General features: G+C 38.6%; 1 protein-coding gene across 9 annotated transcripts in view; it reads right to left on the bottom strand.

The window, feature by feature from the left end:
• Window positions 1-17,386, bottom strand: part of PATJ (PATJ crumbs cell polarity complex component) — a 373,944-nt gene that overhangs the window by 197,197 nt on the left and 159,361 nt on the right. For all 9 annotated transcript variants that reach the window (XM_082687808.1, XM_082687804.1, XM_082687800.1 and 6 more), the window contains one exon: window positions 12,840-12,939. In XM_082687808.1, coding sequence (XP_082543934.1) covers window positions 12,840-12,939 — 100 coding nt within the window. The remainder of the gene's footprint in view (window positions 1-12,839; window positions 12,940-17,386) is intronic.

The following is a 17,386-nucleotide window of genomic DNA, read 5'->3' as shown; positions in this document are numbered from 1 at the left end:
AGAACCTTTGTGAATCAACAAATTCTTAAATATTTAAATACTGCAAGGCAGAATAAGGGAGATTAAGTCATGTCATAAACTTTGTAGGACTGTTTAGCAAACTAGCAGTCACATTAAAGTAATATTTAAAAGCTATATTTTTAATTTTTAAATTCCATTTGGACCATGAATTTTTGTCAAAAAATTTTCCTGTATATTTTCCCTAGATTGGGAGGAATGAAGTAAAACATCAACCATGCAATAGTAAAATTCCGTTGACAGAAAAAAATTACAACATCATACACAGATACTTCTGTGATAATTCTACTTTTGGTCCAAAGAAAATAATGAAAAGAAAGAGAAAAATACTCAAGAAAAAGGAAGTATTCCAAAATGCCTTTCTCTTCCAGTGATCTCAACTGAACGTGGAAGAGTAGTATCACAACATGCAATGATGATCAGGGAGCAGCCCACTTGTACAGAGCTGTTAATGAAGTACTGCTCCTACATGATAATGTTAAACTTTAAAACCTTGTAAACATTTAAAAAAATTAAACTATAGTAAGGTTTAGCAAAATTTTAATATATACATATACCAGAAATTTCTTTCTTTCTTTCTTTCTTTCTTTTTTTTTTTTTTTTCAAAGCAGGCTTGTGGAGCCCATCATGGGGCTTGAACTCATGAGCCTGAGATCATGAGTACCTGAGCTGACAACAAGAGTCAGACACTTAACGGACTAAGCCACTGAGGGCCTGCAGAAATTTCATTCTGTAGTGGCAATATCTGGTAAACACTGAAGAGCGCTGTATGACTACTGATGATGATAAAAAAGAAGGAGCTAACATTTCTGGAATACTTCATATGTGTCCCTTCCTATATAAGGATTTTATATACATTGTCTCTTCTAGGGTCTCACAGCATCTCAGTGAAAGGAGTCCTGTGAGTAGCTCCATCTTACAAATGAGGAATCTAAATGAAAAGGATGCAACCTGTTCCAAGTCAGATGGCTACAAATGTTTAGAGACTAAGTGACTTAATCGAGGCTTTATTACGTATTAGTTGCATATAATACATACTGCTATAATTGCTATTAGTGAAAAATGCGACAAAACACATTTTCATAGGTATATACATCTATACATACACATAGGGAATTCATGGGCAATGAATTCCCTAGGCTATTTCACTGAAAATTGAATTATCCAGTCAAAGAACATGTGCATTTAAATTTTTTATACATGCTGCCAAATGAACTCCAAAAAGAGGTACAGGAATTCATATTCCTGCCAACAGTATGTAAGTACTCCTATTTTTCTAAAACCTCTCCAAAAATGAGCAATATTAATTTTTAAAATCCTAAGTTATCTGGTCGGCAAAAAACCCCGATTTATTAATTTATATATCTCTCATTATTAGCAAGGCAGAAAACACTTTGTATTTGTTGCCCAAATCTATTTCTTTTGTCTGATCTCTGCTTGTTTTTCAACTGATGTTCATGTCTTTTTCTTCTGATATGTGTATATATTTATGTATACATATATACTTTTTATTATCCCCCTACTCTTCATACTCTTTTTTACACATGGATAAACTATTTCTACATCAGGATATAAATTTTGTGGGACAGTACCTAAGATCATTTTGAATATTTATTGGTAATGATACTATTTAAAGATATATTCATGGTTATAATGGTTTTCAGCTATTATATAAGCAAACTTAATTTTCCTTTGTAGTGTTGATACAATAGAATGAAAAGCCTTTCCTTGTACCAAGATTACATTTCTGAAAATCCTATACAGACTTTGTATAGTTTCAGTTTCTAGAAGCAAACAATATTTGAAATTAATTTCTAATTTTGATGAGAAATGGAGATCTCTACATTCTCTTCCCCTAATTATTATATATCCCATCATTTATTGGATAGTCCTATTTTTGCCATTTCAAAAAAGCTTATTTTTTATGTTCTTAACACCTGGGTTTATTTCTAGACCATTTTTATTTGCAAATACTAAATGGATTTAATTATTTCAGGTTTTTTTTTTTAAGATTTTATTTATTTATTCGACAGAGAGAGATCACAAGTAGGCAGAGAGGCAGGCAGAGAGAGAGAGAGGAGGAAGCAGGCTCCCTGCTGAGCAGAGAGCCTGATGTGGGACTCGATCCCAGGACCCTGAGATCATGACCTGAGCCGAAGGCAGCGGCTTAACCACTGAGCCACCCAGGCACCCTCAGGTTTTTTTTTTTTTTTAAGATTTTACTTATTTATTAGGAGAACAAACAGTGGGGAGGGACAAAGAGAGAGGGAGAAGCAGGATCCCCACTGAGCAGGGAACCTGATGTTGGGCATAATCCTAAGACCCCAGGATCATGACCTGAGCCGAAGGCAGCTGCTTTGAGATTGAGTCACCCAGGGGGACCCTAACTACTACAGTTTTAAACATTGTTTCTAATCAGAAGGGCTATTGGCACTCTGGGCAGGGTAACTCTTCATTGTATGGGACTATTAAAATGCAAAGCTCTTGGCCACCCAACTAGTAAATGACAGTAGAATCCCCCAACCGTTTAGACCAGGGGTAACTGGCAATGTGTGGAGACATCTTTGGTTGTCATCACAACTGGGGTGGGAGAGTGCTAGTGGCATCTAGTGGGTAGAGACCAGGGATGCTGTCAAACATTCTGCAATGCAAACAGCCTCCTTGCCCGACCCAACAAAGGAATCATGGGGTCAATCATCTGGTCAAAATGGCGACAGTGCCAAAGTTGAAAAAAGCTGACTGAGACAATGAAAACACTCCCTCTCCTTTCTAAAAGCTCCAGGTTCAGTTTGAAAACCACCAGTTTAGAATATATTCAGATACGAGGAAAGACTTTTCAAAACTGTCTAGTATTTCACTTCCAAATCAATTTTTAATCACAGACTATATATATTTAGGATTTGGATTCAAATGATCTTAAACTTACAGACTAATTTAAAAATAATTGAAACCTTTAATATACTTACTCTTCCAATCAGGAAAAGAACACGTTTCTATTTTCCCCACAAATCTTCTTTAATAAAGTTCCACAGTTTCCTTTAAAAAAGAAACTATAGGGATTGTCAACCTATGGTCCATGAATTCTTAAATGGACTTCAAGACTTCTAAACAGGCAAAAATGATGCCTATTTAAAATGAGGTAAGGGGCACCTGGGTGGCTCAGTCGGTTAAGTGTCTGCCTTTGGCTCTGGTCATGATTCCAGGGTCCTGGGATCGATCCCCACATCAGGCTTCCTGTCAGCAGGGAGCCTGCTTGTCCCTCTCTCACTCCCCCTGCTTGTGTTCCCTCTCTCACTGTCTCTCTCTCTCTGGCAAATAAATAAATTAAATCTTTAAAAAATAAAATAAGGTAAAATGAGGTATGTCTGTGTAGGTGAGTGGGTGTGAGTGTACATGTGTGTGAGGGTCATTGCATGGATGACAATGTGTATCAATATACATTTTTCTGGGAGGGTAGATTTAGAGCTTTCATCATAGTGTCATAAAAAATAAATGACAAAAAGTTATTACGGATTACTGCCATGAGTTTTACATTTCTAATTGTATTATTCCTAGATGTTTTCTGATTTGCCCATTATCATTATTAGAAAAGTTTTATATTTTTTTCAGTAGATAATACTAATTAGACAGTATTTTCATATGTGCAATTCATACAGAGCCTTGCTTAACATTGCCAACAAATTTGGGGGGGGTTGAATTTTTGAGATTGACTGTGACCTCATTTGCGAATAATAATTTGTTCTCTATTTGTTTTTCTTTCTGGAAAGGGGAAGAGGCAGCAAGAGCTCAATGCACAGCTAGATTCTTTTCTTTTCTTTTTTAAAATTATTTATTTATTTGACAGGGAACACAAGTAGGCAGCGAGGCAGGCGGGGGTGGGGGGGAGTGGGGAAGCAGGCTCCCTGCTGAGCAGAGAGCCCGATGCGGGGCTTGATGCCAGGACCCTGAGATCATGACCTGAGCCGAAGGCAGAGGCTTAACCCACTGAGCCACCCTGGTGCCCCAACACTGCTAGATTCTTGAGGAGAGGAGAGCTAGCAAGCATCCTTGTCTTCTTTCAAATTTAGATGCAGATTCTAGTTTTGGAAAAAGGAAGAGGGGTTTGGGGAAGGTTCTCCAACCCACTCCATGGGAATACATGTGGATTATCTATAAAGTCTTTTTTAAAATTAGAATATACATATGTATATTTTATGTACGACTATAAATAATTTCTGAATGAATATGGTGAAGTGGACTGTTAATGTGTAGGACTTCTTGGGGATGTGACGAAAATGTTCTAACTGTTCTAAAACTGATGGTAGTGATGGTTGAACAACTCTGTAAATAAAAGCCACTGAGGGGTGCTTGGGTGGCTCAGCGGGTTAAAGCCTCTGCCTTCAGCTCAGGTCACGATCCCAGGGTCCAGGGATTAAGCCCCATATCGGGCTCTCTGCTCTGCAGGGAACCTGCTTCCTCCTCTCTCTCTGCCTGCCTCTCTGCCTACTTGAGATCTGTATCTGTCCCAAAAAAACCAAAAAATCTTAAAAAAAAAAAAAAAAGCCACTGAGCTTCATATTTAAGTAGACAAATTACATAATAATGTGGATTTTAGCTCCATGAAGCTGTAATTTTCTAAAAAAGCAACCCCCTCTAAACTTATAAATACTATGACTGAATAATTTGCTAATATATCACATTTCAGAGGGTCTCAGCTAATATACAGTCTCTGAAAAAAAAATGAAAGAAAACAGAGTAAAACAAAAAGATGCAAGGTGTTAGTAATCTAATTTTTATTTGCGTGGGACCATTCACAGGATAATTTGATTATGCTCCAGAGCCTAGATATATACTTTTTACCAAATATTACATATGACATAAGACTTGGTGGGGTGTGGGGAAGGAATCTGAGCAAAAGATGTATCAGGGTCAATAATTAAACTGGGTCCTTTCTGAGAGAGAGGGTAAAACAATAGCATACCTAAGGTGCATATGCTACTTTAAAAGTAAAGTAGGGGACACCTGGGTGGCTCAGTGGGTTAAGCCTTTGCCTTCAGCTCAGGTCATGATCTCAGGTCCTGGGATCAAGCCCCGCATCAGGCTCTCTGCTCAGCAGGGAGCCTGCTTCCTCCTCTCTCTCTGCCTGCTTGTGATCTCTCTCTCTGTCAAATAAGTAAATAAAACCTTTAAAAATAAATAAATAAAAGAAAAGAAAAAGCCTGTAAGAGGCCTCTTCAGCCTGTGGTTCCATTCACATCTCTGCTGTATCACTTAAAAGCCAAGTGTCAAAGAAGTCAATGATATTCTGAGTTTCTAGAGCCTAATATGCATCAAGAGACATGTCTATTGTATGATTCTCACTGCTTCTTTATGATCACTCTCTTAGAGGTTACAAAAAGTCTTTCCAAAACCTTCTGCTCCCTGATGTTTAAAAATGTGGTTGAAAGAATGAATACCAACAGGTTAGAAAGGCTGGGTAAAGTAAAAGCATTTTATGTCTGGGATCAAAAGTGAACAAGCAGGACTTCTTAGAGGCAGTGGCTTCTCCCCTTGGGAGATGAGGGGTGACATACTGGAAGAGAGAAGGCAAGCTGTTCTGGACCGAAGGCTCTGAAACTAGATGGATGGTACAGCTCAGTAGAAGTAGAAAGGGTCTCTCGAAAGACTTTGAAAGCCCTATGAGTACACATGGATTTTTATCACACTCCTGCCATCACTGTGCAAGTCAGTAATTTGCCCCAAATACTGGGTTTCTATAACGTGCCAGGTCAGAACACAGAGGATTACTGGACTCTCGGATCATGAAGGGAAAGACAGATATCAAACTGATAATCACATAAATAATCACATTTTGTTAAGTGCTATAAAAACAATATAAGAATACTGATTAGAATAAGGAGTGGGGCAAGGTTTTCCAAAGAAGGTGAGATTAAGTGGAATTCGGCAGAAAAGAAGATCTCCTTCCAGAGATTCTTCTGTACATCAAATGAGAAAGCCATTTAAAGACTTGGGGGAAAATGTAGGACACACAATAGGTACTCAATAAATTGTAATCACAACTATATAGTTACTAAAATGGTGGCATTAAAAATGCAAAGAAAGCTACAAATGTGGGAGAAATTGAGAGTGAAGATTCATCTAGGAAGGGAGATAATAAACATAGGTGAAGTTTTAGTCTGGGATAAGGATCTTATGAAAAATTAAGAATATAAGGAAAAGGTCAGCCTCCAGGAAAAAACACAGTTTGTTTTTCACAAAAGATTTAAAGTGCTAGAGAAAAAAAGACATGGTATCTTTTTTTTTTTTTTTTTTAAAAGATTTATTTATTTCAGCAAGTGTGGTGAGGGGCAGAGGGTGAGGAGAAGCAGACTCCCCACTGAGCTCAGGGCCAGGACATGGAGCTCCATCTCACGCTGAGATCATGACCCGAGCCCAAATCAAGAGCTGACACTTAACCGACTGTGCCACACAGGCTCCCCAACATGGTATCTTTCCAACAGTCAACCAAAAACAGGTCAGGATATCAGAGAGAAGTTATGCCTAAAAATGAAGATCTGAAAGTCACCATGTGATAGTGAACTGAGTGACACTTCATGCCCTCAGTGATCCTGAACCTTTGCAAGACCTTTTACATTTAGGTATTAAATAAAGACTGTTACCACAAAGTTAAGTTCTGTACCGTTGGTAACCTCTCTTTGACGCATCCTGCAGGCTAATAATGGCAGTCTTTCGATAGGTAAGCACTTATGTAGATGCTGTTCTTTAACTCTTAATTGTTTCATAATGTTTCATAAAATAAACTCTTAATTGTTTCTGCTTAATTAAAATTTAAGCACTTTTCATTCAATTGATGGATACAGACCCTATCATTAGACACCAGAGTGTCATGAATTATGGCCAGCTATGCAACATAAGGGATCTATGATGTAAATACCATCATGTATCACATTTTTTATATTAATTTTGACATTTAATTCTTTTTTCTAAAGATTTTTTTTTTAAATTTATTTGAAAGAGCACATGTGAGAGAGAGCATGAGCAGGGGGAAGAGAGGAATGGAGAGGGGCAGAGGGAGAAGCAAAAAACCCACTGAACAGGCAGCCCAATGTGGGGCATGATCCCAGGATCCCCGGACCATGACCCAAGCTGAAGGCAGAGGCCTGAGTGACTGAGTACCCAGGTGCCCCAACATTTAATTCTCATAACAATCTCTATAATCATTCATTTATCAAGCATTCTTTTTCCTCTTAGCAGTTTTACATTGCTAAGTTCAATGGTTGCTTCCATGATTCTAACCTCCTCTAGCTCTCAGGATCATTCCACAGTTGGCCCCTGAAGTTCAGGGACAAACCCTTCTTGCAACACCTTCTTTTCTTAAACTGCCTAACGCCACCACCTCCTGGAAACGCTCTTATGCTAGGAGGCTCCTCACAAGGCCCAGGCTGGGTTTGCTTCCTGCTGCTGTCTACACATCACTCCTAGGCAGCTACCCTGACTTTAAACAACGGCTAGATCAGTGGTTTTCAGAATATGGTCCCTGGATGAGAAGTATCAGCATCCAGGGAAATTACTAGAAACAGAAATCACTGGGTCCTTCCAGATATAAACAATCAGAAATTGGAAGTGGGCCCAGCAACTTATCCTTTAACAAGCTCTGCAGGTCTCTCTGATGCACTCTGAAGTTTGAAAACCAGAGTTCTAGATTAGTGTTCATACTGCAGGCTGTGACTCATTAATCAAGAAATAAATTGAGCTGGGACACCTGGGTGACTCAGGAAGTTACGAGTCTGCCTTCGGTTCAGGTCATGATCCTGGGGTCCTGGGATCTAGTCCCACTTTGAGCTCCTTGCTCAGTGGGGAGCCTACTTCTCCCTCTACCTGTCCTTCTTGTGCTCTCTCTCTCTCTCTCTCTCTGACAAATAAATGAAATCTTGAAAGAAAGAAAGAAAGAGAGTTGCAAACATCATTTTAAAAAATGAAACAATAGCAAACTTATAGTTTTTCCTATGTTATAAAAGTAGTATTTTGTGAAACCTTTGTTTCAATTATATATGCACTAAGTCTGTGTATACACATCTATACTTGGTTGTTAAGTAAAATATAAGTTACTGTGGATCACAATCTGAAAAAAAATCTGATCTATAGTACTCTAGAGGCCAGCTCTTTTGTACGTCTGGTTCCTTCTTGTCACTTCGGTCTTATCTTGGCCTTTCTTTCCCATTGTACTAATGTCGACTCCTCCAAAGCATTTATTCTCACACTATGTTGTTTTGTCTTATTTAGACTATTTATCAATATTTTAACTATCAGATTGTTTATAATCTTTCTCTCCCACTAGAATATAAGCTAATAAGAAGAGAGACCTTCTTCCTTGCTATGTTCCCAATATCTAGAACTATAAGGGCCTATTTAGCCAGAGCAGCTCCATCTCGGTTGAACAGCCATTTTGTTGTTTATGCAGTAAAACTTAAACTGACCCTGCCTCCCCCGCCCCACCAGGGGACTTCCTTAAAAGCAAGTCCGGGAAACTAGTAAAATATGGTCGACCAGTCCCAAGAAACAGAGCCCATATACAAGGGTGGGTCAGGCCAGGTGGAGACATCCAATCACTATCTCCTTAAAGAATGTGGGCCCTGCCTTTTGGACGCCTTTTGGGCGTCAATTCTAAGGTGATAGGCTAGTTCAAATATCTACTATAGGGTAAACTGTAATTCAATGGGCCACCCATGTGTGACCTAGCATGACTATGCAACTTTCTCTGTGTGTTACAATCTCATTGGCCACTCTGTGTGGCCAGGCTCAACCACATGGCCATTGCCCTTTAAAAGTTAGTTTGTGAGGCCAGGAGGGGTCGCTCTCTCTATAAGAGGCGGCCCCGACCGGTAGGTTTGATTCTCGATGCTTGGCGCAAAATAAAGCTTTGCTTGACCTTCGCTTTGTATCAGTCTTGCTCCTTTGATCACGGACCCTAAGAGAACAGTGTCTGCCCACATATAATATCCACTCAAGAAACATTTCTAGGCAGGATGAAGTTTATGACTAAGCAACTCACCAAAGCTCACCTAAGTTAAATTATTTTTTTAAGGATTGTATTCATTTATTCATGAGAGACAGAGTGAGAGAGGCAGAGGGACAAGGCTCCTCATGGACCAGGGAGCCCGAGGATCACGGGGATCACGGGGATCACAACCTGAGGCAAAGGCAAATGCTTAACTGACTGAGCCACCCAGGTGCTCAGTTAAAAGTATTTTAACTATACTTTAAAATCTTATGTGTCTCATGTCTGTGATCCCTCTAATGCAATTACCACGTCCTGGTGGGCCTAAGGCTTGGATTCCAGCCATCCACTTCACAGTCCTGGACCATGGGGAAGTTAGAAAATCATATTTTCACAACAGTAAAAAGAAACACTTAGTTTTGAGACAATAAGAATCTGATAAAACAGTGAACCAGTCTACTCTTAGTTTTGGATGGAGGAAAAGAGTAGGCACTCAGTAAGAGTTAAGGAACATAGAAAAAGCCATGGGATCCATTTCACAAAGAAACAGAAGAAAGCCAGAGGCTTTGGGCTCACCTACATTTTAAATGTGTACTATCTAACACCCCATACAGTTCAAACTCTTCTGAAGAAAGATGAACAGTGAACTCAACAGAAGTTAAATGGGAAGGGGAAAGTATGCTGAGAAGGAAAAAATTAGGGAGCAAAACAAATGGTAAGTCATATTCATGGCCCAAATATATTTGCTGGAGAACCTGTGAAATGTTACAATTAGAAGATGATCTAGGAATCAGAAGTTTTTTCTGTATGTAGTGCATATCGGTGTCTTCCCAAACCCCACGAATGCTGTCAATGTGTTTGCGCACATGTGTGAACACACAGGTACCTAACCGGAGCTCTGGGGAGGGTGCTGCTGTCCCACCTTCTCGCCTCATAGTGATACTCACTAGATAACCCCAAGCACTTTGTACCTACTTCTGCCACAGTAAATGAGATTTAAGTTAATGGGAAGTACACAGGAGAGAACAGGCTCTGGAGTCAGAGAGTCTGCGTTTAAATTACATTTCTAACTGCTGACCGGCTGAGTAACTTTGAACATATTCCTTAATTTCTCTGAGCCTCAGTTTCCTTATTTGTATAATTAGAGACCTCACAGGCTGGTATGTCGACTGGGTTAGCAGCACACAGAAGCCTGGCACATCGACACCAGAGTGTTGACTAGGTATCACAGTCCTTACACCAAGCTCTTTAAATGCTTTTCTCCTCAGATTCTAACAATCCTTTGAGGAAGGTTATTGCAAGACATTCCTTCCCCCTATTACAGAGGAGCAAGTGTGAGCCATAAAGAGGTTAATTAGCTGGTCCATGAATTCACAACAGAACAGAACTAGGATTAGAACACAGTCTTGGTCACATGCCTAAATCAGATTTCCTAATGTAAGGGCCTATTTAGCCATCCCATCTGGTTAAACAGTGATTTTGTTTATGCAGTAAAACTTAAAACTGTCCCTACCCCTTTTCTTAAAAACAAGTCCCAGAAACCAGTCCCAAGTAACAAAGCCCAAATACAAGGATGGGTCAGGCCAGGTAGAGGTATCCAATCAGTGGGGGCGCATACTGTCTCCCTAGCTACCAAGGAGTATGGACCCGCCCTTTGGGCGCCAATTCTGACCAAGGTGATAGGTTAGTTCAAATATCTACTATAGGGTAAATTGTAATTCAATTGATTCAATTGGTCACTTATGTGTGACCTAGCATGAGAGAAAGCACAGCTTTCTCTGTGTGTTACAATCTCATTGGCCACCTGTGTGTGGCCAGGTCCAAACACATGGCCTTTGCCCTTAAAAGTTAGTCTATAAGGCAGAGAGAGGTCGCCTCTTTGTAAAAGACGGCCCTGGACAGTCAGTTTGATTCTCGATGCTTGGCGCGAAATAAAGCTTTGTTTGACCTTTGCTTTGTATCAGTCTCACTCCTTTGATTACGAACCCAGCACTAACAACTATGCAAATTCTAGCATCCCAGAAATTATGAATAACCAACGAGTTATTCCCACTCTGCTGTAGCTGTCCTAATACCCGTCTCAGAACAAGGGATTATGTTCCACGCGCGCACACACCTATCAATCACCTCCATCACGTGTAACTCTCCAGAAGAGGTGGTCAGCCACGGCACTAGGCACATTGATTAAATTTTGTTCTGGGAGCGCCTGGGTGGCTCAGTGGGTTAAGCCACTGCCTTCGGCTCAGGTCATGATCTCAGGATCCTGGGATAGAGCCCCACATTGGGTTATCTGCTCAGCAGGGAGCCTGCTTGCCTTCCTCTCTCTCTCTGCCTGCCTCTCTGCCTACTTGTGATCTCTCTCTGTCAAATAAATAAATAAAAATCTTTAAAAAAAAAAATTTTTGTTCCTACACCTTTGTATCCTCCCTTCCAGGTTGGTGACCCCCAACAAGAAAAAAGAAGCTATGTTTTATTTCTTTCATGACAGACTTACTTAATACTGTTAGTAAAAAGCAGTTGGCTTTCAAGAGAGAGTTGTTGAATGAAGAAAATAACGCATGAGAAAGGGCTCTGTAAAACCAAAGTGCAAATCAATTCTTTTATAAAACCAACCAAATGGTTATAAACATATCTATTTATATTCAAATTTATAGACTTCCTACCGTATTTAGAAAAATGTCAGTTATAAAATCAACATAATAATTATTAGTAGTAAGAGCTATAATACTTGTCGAAATTTCATTACACGGCAGGATAAAAGGCTTTATCACTTTATTATAATCTTCATCACACCCCTCTAAAGGAAGAACCATGATTTTTATAGAAGAGGGCATGCTGAAGGTCATACACTAAGAAGTGATGCGGCCAGAATTTTAACTGTTTCGGTATCTGTATCAAACTCGTTTTCTAAATTGTGGAAGGAACAAGATCATTTTTAAAAGAATATATATTTAAAAGAATACATACACACACACATATACACATATACATATTTCACAAGCCATAAAATCCACCCATTTAATTTATAATCCTGGGAGTTTTACTACATTTGCAAAATGTGCAACCATCACCACAATCTAATTTTAGGGTATTTTCATACTCCCCAAAGAAATTCCATGTACAACAGCAATCAGATCTAAGTACATATACTTTACATGCATAAAAGAAATGCAAATTCTTTTAAATAAAGGCTCCATTAAATATATGTATGAATGTATATTTGATACATCTAATGCAAAGAAAAATCATGAAAGGAACTCTAAAGGAGAAAATACGACTGGAGTCTTTTCTAATTTTGCCTTAGTAACATCACCATCCGTTTGAATAGAGCAAGTAATCAAGACCTGACACACATATCCAGCTCAGATTATTGTAGGTCAAACTGGAATTAAAGGACTTCTTAGCATTTCTGTGTTCACAGCCAAACAGTAAGGTTAGGAGGCAATGTAGAGAAAATAGTGTATAACACATTGCCTTTTTTATTCACTCTAATATTATATTAGTATTAAGGAGTAAAGTTTAGGGAAATAAAGTAATGCATGTTATGGTAGTGCATGTTATTTAGAAAACCTTGGTATTTCATTTCAGCTGTTTTTTTCAAGAGTGAAATCTGTACCTTCTACAACTTAATACAGTTTAAATAAATGTAGAATTAATGCATAACATGCATTACTTTATTATTATGCATGTTAAAGTTAAGGAGATACAACATTTTCTTTTCAGCATGATATGCTTATACCCATTTTCTAAGAACCCACAACACCACATTTGATAATCGACAATACTCCCCAAAGCACAATTTAATGAACTCTGCATTCACTTCCAATAATGAAAAGGGACTCACTGTTGGTAAATGCATATTCTTCCTCATTTTCGTCACTGTCATCAGATGGAGCTTTATAAGGAGGTGGCAATTTCATTGGAGGGGGAGCAGTTCCTTGTCTCTGAAAATGCGAAAGTAAAGAGAAGGGTTAATGGTCTTTGCACAGTTCTCTTCCTCAGTGACAAACAGCCTAAAAAAAGTAATCTGGAAATATTTTGACTGTATCCAATTTCAGTCATATAGCCGGCACTGCAAAACAATTTGTTTTCTTATATTTATGTTATTATGTAAGTGACTGTGCTGAGAGCACACCACTACCGAAAACAGTTGAAAAAAACACAGCGTTTAAGACTGTTGACCTACCCAGAAGAACACATTCAGAAAGTCAATTACGTATATTTTGTTAACACTGTTACCAACCAACTAATGCAAATGAAAGATATTTGAAAACAAATGTAAAGACTATCCACTGTATTAATTCTACATTTATTTAAACTGTATTAAGTTGTAGAAGGTACAGATTTCACTCTTGAAAAAAACAGCTGAAATGAAATACCAAGGTTTTCTAAATAAATATTCATCTGCAATTTATAGTCAACACACATTTTAATGTTTTCAAAAAGAAAAAATATCTTTATGAGAAATACTCTTTATATTTCTGGGTAAGTGTTCTTTAAATTTACACAACCAAATGAAACATCCCATAAATATTTGGTTCAGACTTAATGAAAGCAGAACAAAACTCAATGATCAGATTACCTTCACAGAACGTAGACATTTTCTTGAACGCTGGGAAAAATAAAACATGCTAAAGTTTACGGAGATCCAAGCTGCTAAAAAGAATAGGAGCTGATATACCCAAGCACTCCATAAATACCAAAATAACTGGATTAAGATTTGTTTTGCTCCAGGGTTTCAATAGAGTACATTCAATTATGCTTTATAAGACAAAACCACTAATGGCAGGATACACTCCAGTAAATGGAGAATGACTGGTCCATTACAGAAAGCAGGCATGTAATAAATTCCTCCAAAGCAGAAAACACTATCTGGAAATCCATAAACAAAAACACACACCCAAATTTATTTAAGATAATGCTAACCAAAGGAGCACTGCATCTATCTGTAGAAAATCTAAAAATCAATAAAATGCAGGAGCGATGAAGAAAGAGAAGATGCCAAATACAAAATGTCTATTAAGCAACAAAAGAAGACAGCAATGTGATCATGCTCTGTCTTTATTCTTGCTTGGAAAACCTCAGAAGTGAGTTAAATGAAGAGTAAAGAAGGTAAATGAATTCCTCTCAGTAAACCTTTCCCTTGGAACCAGATCATTCTAGGTCACAAACAGTACTTAGAACAAGGACAGTCAGCTTTTAATATTAAGAGACAGAATTCTCTTTAACGGTATTCTAAAAACATGTTTAAGAAGGAACTGTTTACACCACTGATTTATTAAAATTAACTTCTACCGACACTCTCGAGAATATAGGATAAGCGTGTCTTGGTCACCCTGAAGTTTGAATGTGGGTTGCCATATACCTGGGGCCTCTTTCTACTGCACACGAGGGAAGATTGTGGGCAGGACCTGGCTCTCTCTGTGACAAAGAAGGCTGGAGCAAGGGACATACAAGGAGGCCAGGTGAATGCAATCTCCATGAGGGCAGAGAACAATAATGTGGTATCCTCAGCTCTGAGAGCAGTGCCTGGTACAAAGTAGGCCTCCCTTAACTACATGCGGAATGAGTAAGTAACTGGTTGTCAGTCATGTTGACTAGGTCTTCTAACAATGTTCTGTTCCAGAAAAATGACAATGATGGAAAAATTCTTGTCCAATAACAGTGCATATTCATTTTGTTTGGTGGAGACGCAAATTATTTTATTCCTGTAGAAAGGATAACTCCAAAGGTTATAGTAAGATGTAAATTCAAATTGTATCTTAATTTGAATCTAACTTGTTCTTTGTTTTTGTTTTTTTTAAAGATTTTATTTATTTATTTGATACACACAGAGACAGAGCATAAGCACAGAGGCGGAGGCAGGCTTTCTGCTGAGCAGGGAGCCCTGTGTGAGGCTCATTCCAGGACTCTGGGATCATGACCTAAGCTGAAGGCAGATGCTTAACCAACTGAGCCATCCAGGCACTCATGCATTTTTTCCTTGAACAATTAATAAATATTTCATTCTCTCCAATTCTCTCTGAACCAGGCTGTCTTGTTGGCTCCCTCGTTAATGAGTTAAGTAAATAACTGTACATTTTGCATAATTTTATAGGTTACATTTTCTTTTCCTGAAATTATATTTTGACAGTTATGGAAGTCCCCCTGAGATGTTCAAGTAGACTCACGTTCCAGAAACAGTTAAACAGGGATGCTTGAAATAGGCAATTCATGAGCTACTTAAGCCCATATACATGATTTCTTGGCACCCACAATAAATCCCCAGTGGCAACAGAACTTTGTATTTTTTTTTTTTTTTAAAGATTTTATTCATTTATCTGACAGAGAGAAATCACAAGTGGGCAGAGAGGCAGAGAGAGAGAGAGGAGGAAGCAGGCTCCCTGCTGAGCAGAGAGAGCCCGATGCGGGACTCGATCCCAGGACCCCGAGATCATGACCTGAGCCGAAGGCAGCGGCTCAACCCACTGAGCCACCCAGGCGCCCCTGAACTTTGTATTTTTGATTCTCTTTCTCTTATTTCCAATGCTATGATTCCGTTTCTGATACTAAGCCAAGTTTGGTTCTGATTTGCACTGGGGCTCTAAGTTATTTCCCATGGGTAGTAGCAATAAGTAGAGTTTGGTTTTATGGTCTGACAATGTAGTGGTATTTGAGGATCTACTGTATATTGGTTCTACAGGGATCTATTCTCTACAGAGTGAGACAAGGGCAAAGGTCGTTTAACCTGCTTGCCTATAGGTGTTTTTTGTATAACAGATCTTGAGTTCAGTGGAAAGAATAGCTTTTTGACATAGGGGCTTGTGTGTTTCTGGGTCTACATGTATCATGTGGCTGAAGCAGCAGGATAGAAACTGAAAGCACTCTGTGTATCAGAAAGCCAGGGAAACCCTTACCTCTCACTGCAAGAAATATTTTCCTACCTTCAGAGGGTGCTCATAAATTAGGGGGAAAAAACTCTTTTTGATCAGTTCGTAGAGACTAATGAGGATTAGTTAAATCTAATATTCCCAGAGTTTTCCAGAAAAAAAAAAAAAACTACAGCCAAAGCGATTTGGTGATTTAAATTTAGAAACCGTTACATGTTCTGATATCCTTGCTCTTACTGATGTGGAGTATAAAGCAAAGATATGTAAGACTAAAAAACGTTTACACCAATGCTGTATGATCCCCACATGTCTACATGCTATGTATGTACACAGATACATAGAAAAGAATATCACAAAATACTTACACACTGCAGAGTACTGTCAGCCAATTCTAAGACCTAGTACAATGTGGGATATCATGCTGGGACACTCTATTATCTGTTGCTGTTAAGAATAATCAAAGAGCGCATCCTGTATCACTCTAAGCACCACCAGTAGGATCACAAGAAATCATTTTGAACTTTGCAAACACCTTCATGAGGTTACTTAGTTCCAGGCTCTAGCATGTCCAGATTTCCCACGTGAAACAGATGCGTGTCTTCACATCAACCTTATGGAGGAATAATTTACATACATAAAGTGTATTCCCTTTAAGTACTTACTTGGGATAGACACATTTTTTTAAGTTTAACATGACTGCAGTTTTAGGGACGATTATGTTTGGTGGGAGACGACACTTTCATGTGGGTAAGACATAAAAAGAGAGCTAACAGCAGGAGACTACTTCTGTGAATGAACATCTCCCACTTGTTTTCGTTGTCTGTGACTCCTTTAAGACAAAGGATATATGAAGAAACCCTGAAGAAAATTTTAGAAGGAAAATACCAAAGAGTTACGGGTATCTAGTTAATATCAGTATGTTTAAGACACCTGGTGACCTGTCATTTCACACTCCATGAGGAAAAACAGCACAGACAATAGTGAACTGAGACAAAACAAGAAAAAAAAAAACACAAAACAAAATCCTACGGATTTATTCAAGACCCGTTTTTTTTTTTAAGATTTTATTTTTATTTATTTTTTATTTTTTTATAGATTTTATTTATTTATTTGACAGAGATCACAAGTAGGCAGAGACACAGGCAGATAGAGAGGAAGGGAAGCGGGCTCCCCGCTGAGCAGAGAGCCTGACGTGGGGCTTGATCCCAGGACTCTGGGATCATGACCTGAGCCGAAAGCAGAGGCTTTAATCCACTGAGCTACCCAGGCACCCCATTATTCAAGACCTATTTATGTATTTTTTTGGTAACTTAGTTTCTTAGTCACACACTCCTTTTTTTTTCTTTTTTTAATGTAAATGATGTCAAGCCAAAATTTCCATTTCTAGCCTACACCTGTCCTAGTAATTAGTTTCAGGTGCTTTTATTTTTTTTTTCTCCTCTTTATTTTCGGGGTGGGGAGTGAGGGTGGGGAAGAGTAGAGCAGAAGGAGAAAGAGAGAGATAACTGCTAGCAGACTGGAA

The sequence above is a fragment of the Mustela nivalis genome, assembly GCF_964662115.1.
Source record: "Mustela nivalis genome assembly, chromosome: 10".
Classification (NCBI taxonomy): Eukaryota; Metazoa; Chordata; class Mammalia; order Carnivora; family Mustelidae; genus Mustela; species Mustela nivalis.
Note: the sequence above shows the minus strand (reverse complement) of the source record. Positions and strands in the feature narration are given on the sequence as shown.